The following is a 21863-nucleotide window of genomic DNA, read 5'->3' on the forward strand; positions in this document are numbered from 1 at the left end:
CTGCAGTGGAGTTTAACAGACGGCTGTAAGATGTACAGATTTAGGTTTGTTTGTAGCACCCCAAATCTGAGTCATTCGATCAAAGATGGAATAGCCATATTAAAGTTTCTCAATATCATTCTCTTTTCCTAAACAGGCAAAAAAAATAACGCCAGTAATGTTTGAATCTGATAAGGGAATCAGCGTTTCATAAATTACTAAAAATGCCAAATACATACAAATATCCATATCCCCACTACCATTTTTTGCTCAACATGTTGTAATCAATATATATGGGTGAACCTATAATACAAAGACCTCTGAGGAAAACGAATGGGTTTGAACCTGTGGGGAGAATTTTTCTCTTTTTCTTTTCTCTTTTCTCATAACTATTGATTTTTCTATCATAAATAACAATTGACCAGGGCGCAAAGCGAGAGCTATACCTGTAGAACCTAATTTTTTCAGTCTGCCCTTTCAGTCTCGCTAAATCTTTGATCCCAATCTCTGGCATCGTAGTCTTGCTCGGACAAGTCCTTGTCGGTGCTGTACACGATCCGATCTGGCCCAATAACCGTTCGCCGGGCCATGTCTCGAGCACTCAGCAGCTGAACAAATTGGGGAAACATAAGCCATAAAAGTCATGTGAAATGTATGCAACTTGTGGAGAAAACAAACATTAAAATCTAGAATATAACCTGACCAAGGGTTGGGAATAAGATGACATAAAACCATGGAAGATTCCAGTCCAAATTGGACTGGATAGAGTTGTCAGCCTAGGTAAATCCGATAACTGTTTACAGTTCTATGAAATCTTGGAAGTTCTATGCTAATACAGCAAATAAATCATAATGTAAAGTTTCAAGAGGAATTATATGGTGCCTGCACACATAAGTTGGGTGCAACCTGTTCAACAGTCCAAACTGTTCATCTACCAGTTCCCACTGTTAACAGGTCACACCTAAAAGTCTCTGCTAATTGAAAACTTTTGTTAGTAGTAAAAAGAAAAGAAAAATCAATGAAAGGGGTCTAGAAGTTCATAACAAATCCATGAAGTGTCGGAATCCGACATGGGTACTTCGACCATTCAGAAGAATGCATGAAACAGTCTCTACCAAAACAAGGGATTGTGAATAACAATTCCCTTGGGAAAGATAGAAAAGAAACTGAAAATGAGTAACAGCTCAGCTAGGTTCAAGATTCTACCTTCCGTTTTAGAGACAAATCTGGGATTTCAAGTGCTCGAGCTTGCTGCTCTCTTGCCTGATTCCTTTTCTCTATTTGTGCATTCTTCTCGCGTAGAAGGACCCACCGAAATAATGGAATTGCAAAAAATGAGGCGGCATAGATCTGCATTCATTTTTCCTGTTAACTATATTTATAATAACATAACCGCCAGAACCATCATACAATCACACAAAAGAATAACTGGATTGCAAATCTGATCCTTTTTACGTAAACCCATCAAATGATATAAGCAATTTTTAGAGACAGAACCATCTCCTCTGCAATTCACATCTGCCGCTGTTTCAATAAATCCTAAATTACCATAATTGGGTTGAAAAACAAGGAAAATTTCTCACTCATCAAATTCCACCATTCTGAAAGACCAAAAATGATCTCTTCAAAATCCACCAGAACACCCTTAAACCCTGTAACGCCCAAAAAGAAAACCTCAAACCCTAGAAATCTCCAGTGCAAACAAAGTGAAGTCACTCCCGACAGAGACCCAGATGGCAACCTAACCTAACTGCAGAAGAGAAGGAGAACAGCCCAGGACACAGGCGTCAACCTCTCAGCCACCAGCACAAGTGAATAAGAGAAGATCATGTCTTAAATCTACGTAGCTGGAGACAAAACATTAAATCTCATCTGTAGTGTCATTGGGTTGCAGCTTGTCAGTCACCGCATGAGGTGGCGAGGGATAGAGCAGGTATGGTATGACAGGACCATCAACATGAAAGACAGAAGAGTGGGCCAAAAGGCAGAGGGGTTGTATGCAACCAGCATTAGGGGGTGTAAAAATCACAAATACACAGTTAGGGTGCGTGCATGGGTAAGTGTTCTGATGTTCTCAAGAGTGCCATAGTTAAGGTGCTCTACAGAAGTCTACTGCATGTCCGGCCCATGTGCAGGCAAACAGGACCCATCGATCAAGAAGTGGCACTGTTGATGGGGCACAGTCCAAAACCTCATTGATCAAACATTAATAGCCATCCAATCAATGGACTTTTACTGATTGAAAATGTTAGTCGTTTTTAAATATAGCAAGGGAAACATCGGACAATACCTGAAGTATAGGAAATATGTCAGCCACAAATGAAATGAAACCTCCTGGTGTGACTGCAACATTCCTTCAGATAGAAATGAAATTTATTAATAGAAAGGCAACATAATAAGAAAGAAATAGATTGAACAAGAAAACATACTTCAACATGCTACTGAGAATGATAACTCCAAAAAGATTAAGCCCTCCCAATCCTATAACCATTGCTCTTTCTGAATTTCCTGTGTTACTGCAAAATCACAAACTTCTCATTTAAAAACACAGTAATGAATCAACACTTCATTTTCAAAAAAATAATAATAATAATGAATCAATGCTTCTGCCACCAAAGCCAGGCAGTCTACTATTTAGTATCTAGCTCAGGTACCCAGCAACATGATGACATATAAAGCATCAAAGGTTCAAAGATGTGTAACAAAATAATCCATTACCAACCAAAACCATGGATCAGACAATGGTTTGTGTAAACTGAATGCAGATAATTGCAGTTTGAGAAGGAAAAAACAGCAACTAACGCTGTAGAAAGATAACTTTGATGGTTGTAACAGCAGGATGCAAATATGGAGGGGCCCCCACTGTCAGACCACGCCACCACGTCCTACATTGTCTGTACAAGAAGTGATGACTCGCAAAGATAGGGTACAATTGACCATCATGTTTTAATATTTGAAACTTTTTTTCTGAAGAATGGTTAATGGATCACTACCAAAAGCTTCGTAAGAGCAATGATGTAATTGAGCAAAATCCATTAATTTTAAAGCAATTAAATCACTTACCTATGGGTCAATAATTTTAAAGCAATTAAGCAAAATCCTTTGGTCTTTGAGTTTTCTAGCCTCCTTATGGGTCTTTGGAAAGAAAGGAATGGGAGGGTCTTTGATGATGTAACCAAGTCCCCTTATTATCTTTTCATCAAAGTTATTGCCTTGACTATAGCTTGGGCAAAAAGTCTTCCCCTTTTTCCGTTTTGTTTTGGCATTTGATCTATGGGAAGGTTGGAAGGAAATATGCTTCAGTGTAGAACAACGGCCCTCTATTGTGCAAGTTTGGCAGGCCCCTCCACCTGGGATGCTGCAATTGAATTTCGATGGCCCAAGTATATGAAATCCTGGTCGGGGAGGCCTAGGAGGTGTTCGTAGAGACCAAAGGGGGGAAGTAATTTGCGCTTTCTCAGGGCAATAGGAATAGTAGATGCTAGTGAATCCGAGGTTAGAGCCATCCATAAAGGTATCTTGCGCTTTGACAAGGAGTGTCTTGATCAAGTGATCGTAGAAGGAGACTCTCGATACAATAAAGTGGCTAGGGTTCCTCCTTGGAGGTTCACTCAGTTTTTTGACGAGATCATGGATAGTATTGAGGGTTCCTCTATCACCTCCAATCATGTAAGGAGATCGGCTAACAGTTTAGCAAGGGAATGAGTAGATAGGCAATCCTTGGTGTGGTTTGATTTTTTGCCACCGTGAATTGGTTCTCTCGTTGTATTTTTCTTTTCATTTGTTTATCTTTCTGGTACGTTGTATCTTCCAGGTTGACGCCCTTCATCTATTTTAATAAGTTCTTGCTACCGTTCAAAAAAAATTAATTGACTACCCTTTACAAGAAAACATATTCCAAACCATATGACCCACTGCTTCAAGAATATATATATATATATATATATATATATATATATATATATATATATATATATATATTTATAGAGAGAGAGAGAGAGAGAGAGATATTGATATAGATATATACATAGATAGAGAGACAGAGAGACATGATCAGTAAGCATAATAAAAAAAATTAAGACAACAAAAACTACATTAGAACAGCAAAGAAGATACAAAGGGGAGGCCAAGTTGACCCAAAAGAAGAGAAGAAGAGAAAAAAGAATAAAGAAAAAAGAAAGAAACAAAACCAAAATCACCCTACATAAACAGAAAGGATACACCAATAGTCTTTTTTCTGAACCTGCAAGGGAAAATGTTATTAATTAGGCAACGCTAGCATAATTACAATGGAGGCAGAGATCGCCCCACATACATAGAATCGTTATCCACAGCACCCTCAGCGAGATGATCACTGATCTCGTTTATGCCACAAGGGATGTGTGAAAAGGGAATAGAGAAACATGAGCAGAAATAAGTAATCTCATTTACAATCCCATGTGAAAACAATTGATGAATTCCCCTCGACTGACAGCTGTACTCTAATCTTCTCAGCAAACAGTCCCAAACCAATGAGGAAATTTCGTGCCTCCACCTAGTTTGAGTCCGGTCTACAAGTCGGTTCAGAGAAGGCAAGCAAAATGTCTTGCCAACAGAAGCACTGTTGAAGTAAAACTTGATAGGAGATTATGAACCCAAAGCAATTAAGAATTGAATCCCACACCTCAGCCTCCATCTTGCACTGAATAAAGATATGAATACTACTGATTCTTCTACTTCGATGCACAAACACACGTTCAATAGTTAACTCTTTCCTCTTCAACATGTGAAAGTGTTAATACTTTTCACTCTTGCTATCCCATGAAAAGCTATCACTCAATGAGGTACTAGCGCACCCTAGGTAATGGAAAGATGGGATTACAAGCCAACACTTGAATGAGTAAGGAGAAGTAATATCTAATCGAAAAGGGACCATCCATATCCAAAACCCAACACCTCATCATTCCTAAAGGTAGACAAAGTAAAAGACTCAAAAAACTTGCCAATTAAATCTCTATCTAATCTTAGAATATTGAAGATGGGTGATAGTAGTGAAAGGTGTATAAATCCTTCAGTTAAAGCTCTTTCTTATACTCAACAAAGGAAGATACTCAAGCACAAATGCACTGGATCCCATCAAAACTTCGAAGTTAAGCATACTTGGGCGAGAGTAGTACTAGGATGGGTGACCTTACTCAAGCCTTGCCAATGAGAGAGAGAGAGAGAGAGAGAGAGAGTAAAGTGACTCTAGTCGGTCGAGTGTCTCTAGTCGGTCGACTAGAGAACCTTCTCTCGTCCGCCGACCAAAAATACAGTGGGCCCACATTATTTGTATAATCCAAAACATTCATTTGATAGGGCCCTGACATAGATAGGGTGTGCCCAAAAAATCAGCTCCATAGGATCATCCTAACCCTTTTATTTGTGAGGTTAAAAATGGACAGATTTGTGGAGTTTATCCGCGTCTATTTTAACCCCCACAAATCGAACGGTTAGGATGATCCTATGGAGATGACTTTTTGGGCACATCCTATCTATGTCAGGGCCCATCAAATGAATGCTTTGGATCATCCAAGCAACGTGGGCTCACTGAGTTTTTAACCTCCACTGTCCATTTTTAACCTCCACAAATCGAAGGGTTAGGATGATCCTATGGAGCTTATTTTTTGGGCACACCCTATCTATGTCAGGGCCTATCAAGTGAATGCTTTGGATCATCGAAATAATGTGGGCCCACTCTGTTTTTGGTCGGCGGACTAGAGAAGGTTCTCTAGTCGACCGACTAGAGACATTTTTCTCATATATATATATATATATATATATATATATATATATATATATATATATATATGTGTGTGTGTGTGTGTGTGTGTGTGTGTGTGTGTGTGAAAAAATATTAAAAAGTATAAGCACATCGGAGAATAATAAAAAAGGGCGGCCCCAGTGCACGAGGCTCCTGCCATTGCGAGGTCTAGAGAGGGAAAAACCCATTATTCATTTTCCATCATAACCCACTAACTTAAATAGAAACTATCATGATCTGTTATCAAACATCATAATTTGAATTGTTTGCTAACAAACTTGTCACATACTATTTTTTTTTTCCTCATCCAAACCCATGCATATTGGATAATAACCATAAAAATAATAAAAGACACAAGTTCATATAAATTCTCAAATTCTCAAACATTGATATTGTCCTCATTATAGCCGTCGCCCTCTTCGATGTGAGTAATGATACCAAGTACATTAATTGTGCATGACTAGTTCAAACTGGTTCGATTCATTCGGACTCCACCTTATCTGCCTTCTTCCTTTTCACGAGGATAGCGTTTTCAAAGGCTTCTCTTATCACATAAGGGAAAAAGGGTCTTTCAAATGTAAGTCACATTTTCTTTTCTATAAAATTTAATTAGGAGAAATCACATGAATCATATATGAATTGTACGATTTATGATTGAACCACAAGATTTAATCAAAAATTGCAAGATTCATACAAATTAAGATTCAATTATAGGATTAAAATTGAAATCCAAAAGATTTTATTTGAATCTTAAATTGTAATATTTTCAAAACAATGTGTCTACTAAAAATAAAGCTTCTTACAGCCAGCTCATTACTATATCTTCAATCTCTCCCATCTCCACTGTCTGGTGTCGGTTGGTTTTTTTTTGAATAAAAAACATAGAAAGCAAGTTACCGTTGATTTTCGCCTCATTTTTTTTATACAATGATCCCAATTTAATCTATGAGCAATTGTCACGTGATTGAAGAAGAGAAGTTACCGTTGATTTTTGTCTTCAACCTACTCCCACCCCACCTTAGAATGTCCTCATGTTATTGTTCAAAAAGAAGCCTAGTCTCTCTTTCCTCCTCTAAATAATACTATATCCTCTTCCACGCTATCCAAGCAACTGACTCTGAGCAATGCGTTTTTTTTTTCTTACAGATGCTACATCAAAAAAATTCTCACTCCACTCATCAAATAATATAAAATAGACAAGTAAATATTGATCATGTAATTATAAGATACTAATCATAGAGTGATCTTCTTATGGAAGATCAAAATTGAAGTATGAAAGCCACGGTAAGGAATAAACCCCAAGGACAACAGAGTGCAGACTAAAAGCATGTTTAGTTGTTAGCACTAAAGTAATTTGAAGCATATTTGCCAGCACAAAGCAAGAAAAAGTGAAGCCCTTGATATTGGAAAGAAAGGAAAACTCTTATGCAAGAAGATTCTGATATATTTTAAATTTTGAACAGAATGTAGTGGCATAAATAATAGAAGCTGAAAAAGTAAAATTAAAAAGATAGCTGGATTCTCAACTTAACTCCGTCAAAAATAAAGGTAAAGGATTTACAGCTAATTACAGTACAAAACTATTTCTTTGGCCTTCATATTTACTTTGGTCAGTTATCTCAATTTTCCTTTTCAGTAAGCATTTCCCTCGCTGGGTAACTCATTCTTTACTAATCATTAAAAGCAAATAACTTAATGAAAAACCAAACCTGAATGGCCATTTATTTTCCTTGAAAACCTTATCAACCCCACCAACCCATTCAGCCCATCTTTTTCCAACATATTCTTTTCTTCCACTCCTCTGAGATGAAGCCGTTCGTTGCAGTGATGGAAACCGATAGAGAATATTCCCCTGCATGATCAGTAGTTAATGTGATTTTAAAAAAAAAAATAGTCCATCAAGAACAGTAGCAGGCCATACTCAGCAACAATTGCATTTGTCCTATTTAACCAGAGGATGAGGTGAGAGACCAAAGATGCTCTTCCAAGAAATAGATTGACACTTATCATGATGCCCCCAAATAATTTTTTTAACAATAAAGGTGAATTAATGTTTTCTCTTAACATCTCTGTTTTTTTTTTTTTTTTTAAAGGTAACATAATTTTATTCCCTCAACGCAATAGCGTACACAGCGGACAAGATGTCCCTAGAAAAAGCATGACCATGATATCAGTAAAAAATACAAACATAAGGCAAACATCAATGTAAATCAATGGTTTTCTCCCGTCTGTACAGCATCCCCACAAAGCATAACTTCGCGATCGACGCCTGCCTTTGCCAGTTCGGCGCCTTTGCCAGTTCATCCGCCATAGAGTTCACGGACCTTCTCATATGAACTAATTGCGGGCATATGATACGGACCAAATCCCTAATCTCGTCAATCTTGTTGGAAAGTCGCCATGGCCCACAGCTCCGATTCCTTGCCCAAGCAATAGTACTAGAGAAGTCGCCTTCAACAATCAGGGGACCCATATTGTGCTTTTCATACCATCTCAATCTGAAAACTAGAGCCGTTGCCTCGGCTTCATTAGCATCACAGACGCCGGTTGAAGACGAACCCTTGGATTGATGAAGATCTTCGATTTTGGTCCCTTGCTTGATATAATGATTCAAGCGCCTCAGATGTAGAGTTCAATATAACCGAATTAATTGATTCAGTCACTAGTGTTGGCCAAACCTATGAAGATGAGAGGAGAATAGGGTTGGAGAAATTTGAGAGAAACAGAGAGCTTGGATTCTTTTTTCTATGTCTATGGGAGAGGTGAGGATTGTATTTATAGAGCTTTGGTTAGGGGGGTTGCAAAGTTTAGGCATAGGAAAAAATCAAGGTTGTGATCAAAAGATCAAGATTTGGAAAGCTATGCAATGGTGGATGAGACAAGGAACTAGAATGTTCTTCTTTTTTAACTTAAGCAACCCTCTATGGACAGCCATACACGTCTAAATTTGACGTATGAATTGAGAATTAGAAAGGGTTTTGAATGGTTTCATTTGGCCCTTGTAAGTTGGGAAACAATTGGTTGCATAAGATGATGTGAAGTGTCCCCCCACCAAATCTTGCAAATTGAGAAACAATTGGAGAGCAAAGGGAAACGTCTAACTTTGTCTCTTTGCTGGAATTTTAGAAACAAATCGGTCCAGTTAGGAGGAGGATAAGTGTACTTTTTAGTTATAGGCAATTCTATGAACCAATGAGCATGTTTTCCTTCTAATTTGCAAAGATTCCCACAAAATCTCATAAAATAAGCCAAAATAATAAGAAATAGGAGGAAAATCAACTTGGGCACGTTTTCCCATGTTGGAAAAACGTGTGGGAGAAGAGAGAAAAAGAGAGGAGAGAGAAAGTATGGGAAAGTAGTAATTTTTGAGATTTTGCGAGATTTCACAACCATTTTTGAATTTTTCTTAAAAATTCTTATTCCCTGATTTTTCCTTGACATTTTGAGTCCAATATTGCCATATAAATTCCATATTTAATTATTTAGACTAATGTGAGCCATCGATCTTTAACGGCGAATCATTTGCCCAAAAATGATAGAATTAAAAATCTGATTGATCCGGTCTACTCAATTATTTTTGGATCGACGATCTCAGTAATTAAATTATATTCTTGACACCAATTAATATCTTTAAAATGCTTTTATTAATAATTGGATTTATATTTTCAACGGCCCACATTTATCTGCATTGATCCGAGGGTTTCTGCAGGATTTTCGCTCAATTAAATGATCCAATGTTTAATCTAGCTCTCTTTCTCTCAAATTCATCCAATCATAAACCATGATCCAACCTTACGGAACAACAATCTTGACAAAATTAGCTAGGGTCACTTCTCGGTTCGAGCTCTAATTCCATCCAACCCGTTTTTTATTAAATCACCAAATCGAGGGCTGTGATTAATTTGAGTAGTTTTACCATTAATTTAGGGTCATTTTATTAGAATTACATCAATCGGAGTCGATCCTAACCTAGATTAAACATCGGATCATTTAATTGAGCAAAAACCCTCGGATCAATGCAGATAAATGTGAGCCGTTGAAAATATAAATTCAATTATTAATAAAAGCACTTTAAATACATTAATTGCTGTCAAGAATATAATTTAATTATTGGGATCGTCGATTAAATAAAAATTGAATAGACCGGATCAATCAGACCGTCAATTCAATCATTTTTGGGCAAATGACCCGCCGTTAAAGATCGATGGCTCACATTAATCTAAATAATTAAATATGAAATTTATATGGCAATATTGGACTCAAAATGTCAAGGAAAAATTTGGGAAGAAAAATTTGGAAGAAAAATTCGAAAATGGTTATGAAATCTCGCAAAATCTCAAAAATTACAACTTTTCCATACTTTCTCTCTCATCTCTTTCTCTCTTCTCCCACACGTTTTTTCAATATGGGAAAATGTGCCCAAGTTGATTTTCCTCCTATTTCTTATTATTTTGGGTTATTTATGAGATTTTGTGGGAATCTTTACAAATTAGAAGGAAAACATGATCATTGGTTCATAGAATTGCCTATAACTAAAAGATACACTTGTCGTCTCCTAACTGGACCAATTTGTTTCCAAAATTCCAGCAAATAGACCAAGTTAGACGTTTCCCTTTGCTGTCCAATTGTTTCTCAATTTGCAAGATTTGGTGGGGGACACTTGACATCATCTTATGCAACCAATTGTTTCCCAACTTACAAGGGCCAAATCAAACCATCCAAAACCCTCTCTAATTCGCAATTCATATGCCCAATTCAAACGTGTATGGCTGTCCATAGAGGGTTGCTTAAATTAAATCCAAGCATTCTCTTTCTCTCAAATTCGTCCAACCCTATTCACCTCTCATCTTCATAGGTTTGGCCAACACTAGTGACCGAATTCTTTATCTCTTCTCTCTCCCTTTCTAATCTCCATACCTCTAAACCCAAAACCAAAGTCTACTTCACCCACTCTTGGCCGAATCTACTAATTCGGTTATTTTGAACTCTACATCAAAGGCGAAGGAATCATTATATCAAGCAAGGGACCAAAATTGAAGATCTTCATCGATCCAAGGGTTTGTCTTCATCTTTTCCAAAGAGGTAGGCCATCAAAAGTATAAGTTTTGTTAATTAAAGAGGGAATAACATGTAAACTTCTTAAAGATTCCTAAGATTTTTGAATTTTTGAGACTTCCAACTTTACAAATTTGGAAGGTCTCCAAAACTCAGAATTCTTAGGGTAAGGAGTCTTGAATCAATTTTAAATTTCCAATGGAAAAGTTATAGTTAAGATTACAGAACAAAGATTTTCTAAATTTGTTTGGAGAATTGGAATTGGAATTGGAATTGGAATTCACTAGTGTTGATCTGTAAGGTTGGATCATGGTTTAGATGACCCAAAGTGTTCAAGTACATGATAATTGGCTTCTCACATGATTTTAGTACACTAAAGTCATCAAACAGGGCGCTTTACCAATTTTCATTTTAAATTAGCAATCCACAACAGGTTCCATAGTCAAAATGACAGTTGCAATGAGCCAAATAACATAACACAGATTTTTTTTTTTAAATGTTCGACTGAATGCAAATATTTCAACAGAAGGATGTCATGGCATTTAATCGTAGACACTGAAAAAAGTCTATCTAAAAGTCACCTCGTCATCCACTTCTGGATGTCCATCAAACCTCAACAGCACCGGCAAAATGTATGATTCGATGTCCTGTAATCATTAAGAAATGGATGGAGGCCAAAACACACAAAATAAGTGAATGAAACATAAAATGCCTTATAGCAACATAGATCACAAAAGCAACTTCTGAATACTTAGAACTTTATTAGCAGCCTCAAAGAATAATTTGAAAAAAAATGCATCATCTAAATTTACAAAATTTGAAAGCAATTAAATAAAAAGATAAAAGTTCGACGAACAATGACCACAAAAACAATGCAAAATAAATTTTTTATTTTAGCAATAACAGAAACAGTTCATCAAAAATGATAAAAACGGTAAACAACAATGCAAATTGTAGGGAACAATTAAAGAGATCTAGAGATATAATGCAAATTAGCTACTAAATAGATGCAAGGCAAGGTAAAAGTAAAACAAGGAAAAATCAGGATACTACTAAAATCACAAATATCATTTGGATCTGAAGATCTGGACGACCAACTTTACAAAGCATGTTGCAGATGGTATCACATTTTCCAAGAGAAAGCCTGGGTTGATTTCAAAGGAGCAAGAACTAAAAAGTCGAAAGGAGAGATCAAGTTCAATTCACAAGAACCAGGCTAAATAACAAGTAATGAGTTAAGGCATTTTGCTTTTGAGAAACAACAAAGGTGCCGGCAAATTCAGGATCACAATTGATAGATGAACCTTCCATTGAAGACAAAACCCCAACTTGATAAGTTTGAAAAAAAAACCTATGTGCAAAATAGCAGCCATGCATCATTCAAAAAAGGCAATCTCAAAAGGATCAAACCAACACACCAATGCCCCTTTCTCAAAAGAAGGACCATTCACCATTATCCGCATACCGTGGTTTCCCCAGTTGGCAATATATCAAGATAAGGAGCAAGCTCTTCTGCTGTGACAACACCCCCATTAGAAGTTATGTATTGTCCAATCTGCCAAGACAATTTACAGGTTAAAAGTAAATTATCCAGTATCAAGGAAACTAAGAAAGGATTCAAGATAACTAAATCAAAATAAAGGAGCCAATGAGTGGGATAAAAGTCCATGATATATATTTTATAACTAAAGATCACACAGACCAATCCATAACAAATGTTCCATCAACCAATGCAAAGTAATGAAATATTAAAAATGCTCTTAATAGATTGTAATAGCTTAGTGAAAACATTTTTTGGTTTCAACCTTCTATGGAAAAAGGAAAAGGGACTATTGTCAAGAAAAACGCTAATATTGTCAAGCTATGGCACAGTGTGTGCGCGCGCGCCATTAACAGAAAAAGGCAGAAAATCATGAACCATTGTAATTCTGGTCCTCCAACAATCTGAGTATTGGCATGCCATATCTAGGAATAACTCAATTCCAATATCATGTCTAGAGTATTTCTCCTCACGAAGGAAATACATTGGCATTCAATGTTTGTATAGTTCTGAAACTAGGTTTGGGTAATAATGAACGAATTAATTTTCACTTAATAAAGAATTGTTATCTACAATTTATACAGCAGAATCTGACATAAAATGCCCCAAGATTTCTAAAGGATTTCCTATTACTAAAATAAAAATGCATAAAACATTAAAACATAACCACGAGGCATCAGAAAGCATATATTCAGTGCTATCTTCAAGCTCGAGAATGTTAACCCACCATTCCTATCTTGCTACTGAAAAGCTGAAGAATGACAAATATAGCCTTAGTGTACATCTACTAAGTGCTCTTGCTTCTAATGGAAGGGGTATTCAAAGTCCTTTAGCCACTTCCTTTGTTACAAAGTAACAGTCAACATTTAAATGTTTAGTTATCGTGAAACACGACATCAGCAAAATATGACATGTTATGGTGATTTAGAGATTATTCTTTTCTGTATATAAGAAAAATCTAAAACCATGTTTTGGTTGATGAAATACAATTATTCTAATCTACATAACTACACTTTAGGTCCAACTCCGATCTTGTGAGATGCTACTTGGAACGGTTTTAAATTTCCACCTAGTTACATAATTATATTTATATGAATTGCATGCGAAATGTGGTGTATGTACTATGTACTATGTGTACATATTTATTTGAATTACATGTGAAAAGTGGTATGTTATTAAACCATTAAGAATGGATGTCTTGCTTGTGGGAGGGTTTCTAAGTGTGAATTTGTGTTTACTCTAGCATTTCCTTAAGTTTAATCTTCAAATTCTGTCATTTACATTTTATACATTTCCGAGACTTGACAAGATTTCCACTGAAATTTCCAACCGTAACCGAAACGTTTTCGTTTCCGTGGTGACCGAAATCGAAATTGAAAACCTTGCATGGAAATTTGCACTAAACTATTGATAAAGCAAATGAGTTGGAACTACTCCTTTACATAAAAATGGCATGAATGAGGAACCATGAAGCTTAGAAAATAAAACTTGAATATTTGTTCCGTTAGATAGTTTGCGTAGCTTAAATTGTTAAAGTGACTATGATTCTTCCTAAAATGAATGTCCCCTCTCCTCATACTTAGAAAATGGCATAAAAGAAGAACCACTAGTCCACTAGGAAACATTGTATCTGTTAAATTTGTGAAATGGGCTGTCGTAGGTCCCATAGGGGTCACAGACTCCAGCAAAGCAGAGGTACGAGCAGTCCATCAAAGCATAAAGTTACTGGATACAGAAGCTTCGGATAAAGTCGTGGTGGAAGGGGATTCTCTCAACATGATCTGGTGGCTTTGGGGCTCTCCCATGCATACCCGTGGAGATTCGCACAATACTTTGACGAGATACAAGATATGGTAGGAGATTCGAATGTAACCTATCAGAGATTCGAATGTAACCTATCAGCACGTCAGAAGGTCTGCTAATGGAGCCTCCGATAGGCTTGCTAGAGATGGGGTATCGAAGGAGGGCATGGAGTTGTTCGACTTCCTCGCCCCGTGACATCGATCTTTGTTTGTCTCTTGCTGTCCTTATTGGGACAGTAGCTGTTTGTTTCTTTATATTGAGCTCTTCACTTTTTCTTATTTTTCCTGTATCGACCATCTCGTTCTCTCTCTCTTCGTTTTGTTTTAATTAAATTTGCTGCTATTCAAAAAAAAAAAATGTGTACGAGGATTTTGGTCACTTGACCTGTGAAAGTAATTCTTAACAGACATATGGGAACGACATAGAATGTCAAGAAAAAAGTAGTACATGTCCATTTTATAAAAACAAGTATATTTTCATTATAGTTTGAAGAGCAATACAAACAGCAAAATAAGCACAATAGGATTTGCAAAAAAAAAAAAAAATTGGTGAGTTCTTAAGATCATCTAAAATGCAACAAGTAGCTTTAAGTCTTTGCATATACTTGCAATGTAAAAAATAGGCTAATTCATGTTTACAGGAAGCTGTAAACATAGAAATTATGTACTTCAAAAATGGGAGAAGAAAATTGTAGGCTAAAGCAAGTACAACAGCTACAACCAAGACAAAGCATATGCATTGTAAGCAACGGACCACTAAACTCAGTGCTCAAATATTACCAACTTCCATCTCTCTTCTTCAATTCCTTGATTCGGATCTCCATCACCAAAAACAAATGAGAAAACCTGCAAGTGATAATCATACGTATAGGTCATTGCACGTCAGAAGCAGAAAAACACATGTTAAAGAAAAAGAAAACAAATGAGTCAAGCTTTACAGATTCAACAAAGTTCATTCCATCATCTTTTCTTATCTGCTGCCTTCTGTAGTAGTATGGATCCCAGTACCTGCAAAAGACAATACCGTATGATACAGAACAATAAGTAACTTATAATTCTCTTCAGCAAGTCAAAATCTTTGGCATTAAATGCATATGAACTCTGGAAATGCATAAGACTAGGAATTTCAAGGATCTCCATATCCTGCACACCAAGTTACTAATTGATCGGCATAAGCATGGTTTTAAATTTCGACCGAAACCGAAATGGTTGAAATTTCGGAAATTTCGGCAATTTCGGCGAAATTTGGTTTAAAATATTAATATTTTATTCTTTTACAGAATTTCGATCGAAATCACCAAAATTTCTTCGACCCAAAAATCCGTCGTTTCATTTGCTTGTACTGAATTTCACCCGAAATTTCAGGATTTTGGCTGAAATTTCGGTTTCGGATAAGTCCGAAATTTTAGCCGAAACCGAAATTTAAAACCATGGGGCATAACTAGTAGGGGTGGCAAAATTGGCCGAACCGAACCGGAACCGAGCCGAAACCGAACCGAAAATTCGGTTTCGGTTTGGTACTTTGGTTTAACCAAACCGATTCAAATTTCGGTTTGGTTTGGTTTGGGTATCAAACCAAACCGAAACCGAATATTTGCAATTATTATGAGTAAAGGGTGGCAAAATTGGCGGAACCGAACCAAAACCGAACCGAAAATTCAGTTTTGGTTCGGTTTTGGTTTGGTAAAACCAAACCGATTCAAATTTCGGTTTGGTTCGGTTTGGGGGTCAAACCGAACCGAAACCGAACCATTGCCACCCCTAGGCATAAGTATGTGGTTTCCAGCAAGATCTCAACCTTAGAGAGTCAATCTTACAGTAGGGATTGGAACCCCAGGATTGGATGCCTGTTACAGAAGGATCAATAAAATATGGGATACCATACTGCTGCAGTACTTCTAAAATAAATTTTCAAGTGATTTGTAAAATTGATTTTCTTTCCCTCTCAATGAAAATCAAATCCTATGGAGTGGTTCATAAGCCTTCGACATGGCTGTTTGATGAATTGAACTATGAATAGAGACAGTCATTATATATGCTTACATGGGGACAAGGTCTCTTCTTTTACTATGACAGATTAGACTGGTCTACCAAATAAAAGGCTCGCTATGGACCTATGTTTTTTTATTTTTTTTCTGAATGGTTACTATGGTCCTATGTTACATGGATACGTGTATGGGTCTCAGATATTGAGCAGATCTTGTACGGGGATCCTCAAAATTCCAAAAGCCTAGGCTAGGGATAGTGGATACAGCAAGGATCCGTAATGTATGTGTGGGATACGGTTAAGTATCCTTTAAGAAAATGTTAAAATAGTTTAAACCAAATGCAGTTTGAATTTTGAAAGGCATACATATCTCTCTCATTCAACAAATCAAGACATCCTTTTTTAGAGACCTCTCTCTCAAGTATAGGACACACATTTCCTTTATGATGAGGAATATATATATATAAAGAATATAAAGCATTTATAGGTTTGGATTTTTAGTATTTTCATTTCCAAAGATGAGGAATATAAAAAGAAAAAAAATGACGTATGATGCCCGAAAGGTCATCTTTCTTTCATCTATATATGAAAGATTAGTCATCTAACAAATATCTTGAACAAGATGAAATCCAAAAGTGAAGGATCGAGGTTTCATAGCTATGGACTTCACATTTTTTTAATGGTATGGACTCCACATATTTATTAAGCGTGTTGCATAGAGCAACAAATTTTCATAGCTATGGGCTTGACATTTGTTTAATGGTATGGAATCCACATATTTATTCAGCGTGTTGCATAGTGCAACAAATGACTTTTGGATTGACCATAGAAGATAGCTTCAAGCTTTGACTGTATGACCCCACAAAATATCAAAATTGACACGACTAAAACCTTAATAAATCAGAGGGAAGGGTTGACAGTATGACCCCACACAATATCAAAATTGACACGACTAAAACCATAATAAATCAGAGGGAAGGGTTGATGTAAGGCATGAATCAGCAGTATTTAACAGCAATCAATTCAGCATCCCATGCTAGATGAAAGCATATATAAGATCAACTAGCATTCGATTACAAGCGAAGGTTCCCGAATTAAGCCTTAAGAAATCAGTGGGAACGATTGATGTGAATCAAAGCAGTATTTAACAGCAACCAATTCAGGATCCCATGCTAGAAGAAAGCATATATAAGATCAACTAGCATTCGATTACAAGCAAAGGTTCCTGCACAATATTTGCATAGCAAATAGTTGCTCGGATGGATACAGAAACCCCTTGATTGGAGGAAGACATTTTGTTTTAGAAACCAAGATTCAGATAAAAAATCCAATGGAGTTTTTCCTTTGTTTCTTTTATTTTTCATTTTTTTTTTTTTGTGACATGATGGACAAGCGGCTTAAAATATGAGAAGAATTAGAAGAATCAAATAAGACTTGGAAAATGGAGAGGACGTGCGAGAATAAAATTGTTAGTGAACCCCCTCATTAACAAAATCCATAGGACCGTAGGAGTAATTATTGACAGTAGGGCACTCCACGAGCTAGACGCACCACGAGCAGAGCGAGAGAATGAAATGGGCCGTGGTGATGTCAGAATTTGCACCTATTTATAAATATTTAATTATCAATCCGCTAGTTTCTTTGATCTCACTCGGCTTTCCAGTCTTTTTCAGCTGCTTTCTGTTAATAGGAAGTGCCCGAGTGCAATGTGCCATACAAAGAGTAGGCTGAAGGGGGAGAGTCATTAAGAGAGTAGGGGAGGAACTGACAACATTGAAGAATGGGTTTGCATATGAGAAGAATAGGAAGCATGAAGTTTTGGAAAATGCAGAGGACAAGCAAAAATAAACACGTTCATGAACCGTTTCTTTAGCACAATCCATATTTGTAATTATAGGATACACATTTATATATGTAGTCCCAAAGAAAGTCTCCTACTGGTTTATGAAGGATATATTTGCGTTTTAACTTCATTTTCCCAGACAACCAACGCGGACAGCTCAGCTTAATCAAAATTGGCGAACCCGCGTGCAAAATATTGAGGTAGGGGAATTGCTTACCCATTAAAGTAAAAACACTACATGGTAAAGCCGTAAAGCAATAGAAACTGAGAAAGAAATAATAAGGGAAAGAATAAATTTTCATATCAAAGAATACAGTTTTGAATCCAAAAAAGATGAGCTTATAACCTAATTCATCAGTATGAGCCAAAAAGTGCCTCATGGTAGTTTTTTGGACCCATTGGGAAAATATAAACCTCAGGCACAATTCAATCAAACAATTACATGAAGCAAGGTGGACTGGCGATCAAACAGATCTCACTAATGATAACAACAAACAAGAGCTAATAACCACCATCATCTTCAAGATAAATGCATCACACAAGTATATGCATATCACATATCTTTCTTTTTCAAAGAGGTGGTATTGAAGAAGAGTCTGTCAAACAATGAAAAGAATTCAACAGATAAATCTAACAGATCTAAAGAATATTACCAAAACAAATCAGACGGACGAAAGAAAAAAGTGAAACCCGAGTCATATGATCTTCCACCGCGTCTTCCACGGTTGTCTTCATCACTGGTAGCAACAAAAGATAAAGCACAGTCAGTTCTAGGTCAATATTTCCTGTACAAAAAAGGGTCAAAACCAGAGTAACATGACAATTTACGAGAAAGAGAAACTCATGCAACTAAAACCAGAATACCTTACTTCAAGAATTCAGGAATCGAATTAAATCACTACACTCCTACTGCGTATGTTAATGCAATGAATTGTTGGAATCATTCAAGTTTTGTATTGGTTAGTGAAGATCTAGAAAAATATGAAAAACGTGCATATATGTAAACATGAAACACTTGTTCCAATCAAACTAAAATAAGGAATTGTTTAAATAAGAAAAAGATCCACATTTTCTTTTCCCAAAAGTGCCATTAAAACCAGCAGAAATATTGTTATTTTCTTACTGTTAAAAAAGAAAAACACTATTAAAGATGCAATATGACATAAATTAATAAATTAAAAATTAAAGAATTGACATGTGACAAATAAAGTGTTTTAATAGGTGGGGATGAGGCAATACGATTTTTTCCAACTTGCATTTATCTGAGAAATTTGAAGGTCAATGCACCAAATCTTTAAAACATTTGGAATACCAGGAGTAGATAAAAATCAGCATTGTAGACTGCTTACACAGAATAAAACAGGTAAGTGCAAGAAAATGAGGTACAAAGTGGACATGGAGTACCTTCTACTTGAAACGAGAGCAATAATTGTGGTGTAAACGAGAACAATCGAAACTATTAGTGCCGTCCCAAAGGAAACCCTGATTAAATACTCACCTGCAGCCTATGACAATGAGTTGATCAGTAGAAAACAAGGTTCAACATTCCATACCATCCATACCATTTAAAAAAAACATTCCATACCCTCCATAGAGGACAATTAATACCTTAGATTTTTCAAGTAAAGGTTCAATTTTCATCCTAAAAGATTTGGTTGCAAGCTTTGAACGATAATCCTTAGGAAAAACATAAAGCACATCTCCTTCATCCGAAACCTGTCAACACCATCTTGAAAAAGATTGCATTCACGAAATCAAGAACTTCAAAGAGCAAATAAAATATTACAATTGCAAAATTTTGTGCATGTTTGGAAGTTCTACACGAACAATTCAGACTTTCAGGTACTGTCACATAATTATAGGTGCTTGGGCAAAAAAAAACAATCGAAGAGAATGCTGCCAACCCAGACACCACAGACCTTTTTCCTACTTTTTTAGGAGATAAAACCTGGCCAAGGAGACACAAATGTGTTTGGAAACCTGATCGAAAGTATTGAAAAGCAAATCCCAATCACTATAAGTGTAGACGAATATTGCACTAACTGGTTTGGAAGCCGACAACATACTATGAGGTTAGGTTCATAAGAGCATTGGTACATAGCAATGGGTCTCTGTGCTCTGTACTGAGTGATAGTTCTGTCGTCTTGCATCAAGTAGCTATTGGTGCTGAGACTTCTACCCCATGCATACATGTCATAAGGCCGGATTGGATGCATAATAATTATTTTTTGTTGGGTAATTATTTTCTTGGAGCAAGAATGCAAAACAAATTCATTCATGTGACAGTTTTTTTTTTTTCTTTTTACGCGAATCATTTATGTAACAGTTTTCATGCAATCTATGATAATTTGGGTCTACAGAATATAAAGTAGCGACAATACAGATATATTTATTGCAAACCCAATGAGGCCCTAAAGGATGCTTAAACTCATCATACACTATGCAGAGTGCCTCGGCTTGGTGTTGGGAACTCCAACAATAGTTTCCCGGAAATGTTTCAGAGAAACAAGTAAGAAGCATTTATTTAGTTTGGTGTAACTCAACAAATGATAATCAGAATTCAAGAATGCATAAGTTCGTTAACTTAATCAAGTAAAACAAAAAAAATCAGCTACAATTATGGTATCACAGAAAACCCTAGAATAATCTCCAAACAAAGAGAAGCATTGAGAAATCTAATATTTTCCGTATAATAAGGTATTGACAAAATTCATAACTCAACAAATCATAATCAGAATTCAAGAATGCATAAGTTTGTTAACTTCATCAAGTGGGAGAGTGTGGGACAGAAAAACAGCTGCAATTACGGCATCAGAGAAAACCCTAAAATAGTCTCCAAACAGATAGAAACTTTGAGAATTCTAATATTTTCAACGAATAATAATCAGAATTCAAGAATGCATAAGTTTGTTAACTTCATCAAGTATGACAAAAAGTACAGAAAACCCTAAAATAGTCTCCAAAGTCCAAACCAAAGCTCAGGAAAAATCTACCTCCAAGAATCCGCCAGTATCTGTAGCGAGAGCCTGTAAAGCTCTCTCGGCCTCATTCAACTTCAGTCCTCCCCTACTTGCTACATCTCCGATCGTAACCCTACCTCCGAAAGAATCAACGGCCTCCATCGCTCGATCGCGAACATTCGACGGCAATTTATCTGTTTCAACGCTTCTTCCTGGCTTAATTCCCGAGGGAATTTCGATTCCTGCTCTGATAATTGGAAAAGAAACCCTAGAATTTTGAGATTGACCCAAATTTCGGAGGAAAATTGGAGTTTGGAAGATTGGGGAATGGAAATGCGAAGGTTTGAAGGATGGTTTTAGAGAGAAATGGCGGCATTTTGCTGACACAGCCAAGCAGGTGGCGATCGAAGCCATGAAGATTAATTTCTAGGGTTTTGACATGGGGGAGAAGGGTTTTTAGGAGATTTTTCTATCGAGATATGAAGGCGGCTAAGAACTTCAGATTTTCGCTCTCCCTCTCTCTACTTCACCTCTCCTGAGATCGAGTACAGCTTATCCACGATTCGAGAATGAGATAAGTCCAAATGGTAGAGTTTTTACATGGGGGCCCGCCTATATTGTAGAGTTACGGAAACCTCCACGTAGCACGGAGAATGTGAGATCATCGGAGATGATTTTTGCTTATTTAAACTGGGCCCCGACAAATGAATGGTTTGGATCGTCGAATAATATGGGCCCCATTAAATTTCTACAAATACTAAGACCTACATGCCGCAGTATAAAATCTCAAGGAAAAAAAATGCTCACGACATGACATGCCATGCCATGCCATGCAATCCAAAAATTATTGACATATTTTGAGGATAGCTATTGTGGGAAGAGTCATGAGTGTGAGTTTGGGAAATACCGAAAGAA

General features: G+C 36.6%; 1 protein-coding gene across 1 annotated transcript; it reads right to left on the bottom strand.

The window, feature by feature from the left end:
- Nucleotides 1-158: 158 nt before the first annotated feature.
- On the bottom strand, nt 159-21520 carry LOC143881858 (Iron-sulfur cluster biosynthesis family protein). Its single transcript, XM_077385176.1, has 13 exons — nt 20982-21520; nt 19597-19704; nt 19393-19493; nt 18642-18725; nt 15097-15166; nt 14939-15004; nt 12282-12371; nt 11398-11463; nt 7471-7613; nt 2409-2495; nt 2270-2333; nt 1186-1329; nt 159-587 (listed from the first exon to the last, which is right to left on the bottom strand). The coding sequence occupies exons 1-13, from the start codon at nt 21360-21362 to the stop codon at nt 444-446; spliced, it is 1548 nt and encodes a 515-aa protein (XP_077241291.1). The 5' UTR covers nt 21363-21520; the 3' UTR covers nt 159-443.
- Nucleotides 21521-21863: the final 343 nt, after the last annotated feature.

Source organism: Tasmannia lanceolata, unplaced genomic scaffold (assembly GCF_043159265.1).
Source record: "Tasmannia lanceolata isolate RefF3 unplaced genomic scaffold, GAP_Taslan_0.1 ptg000007l, whole genome shotgun sequence".
Taxonomy (NCBI): domain Eukaryota; kingdom Viridiplantae; phylum Streptophyta; class Magnoliopsida; order Canellales; family Winteraceae; genus Tasmannia; species Tasmannia lanceolata.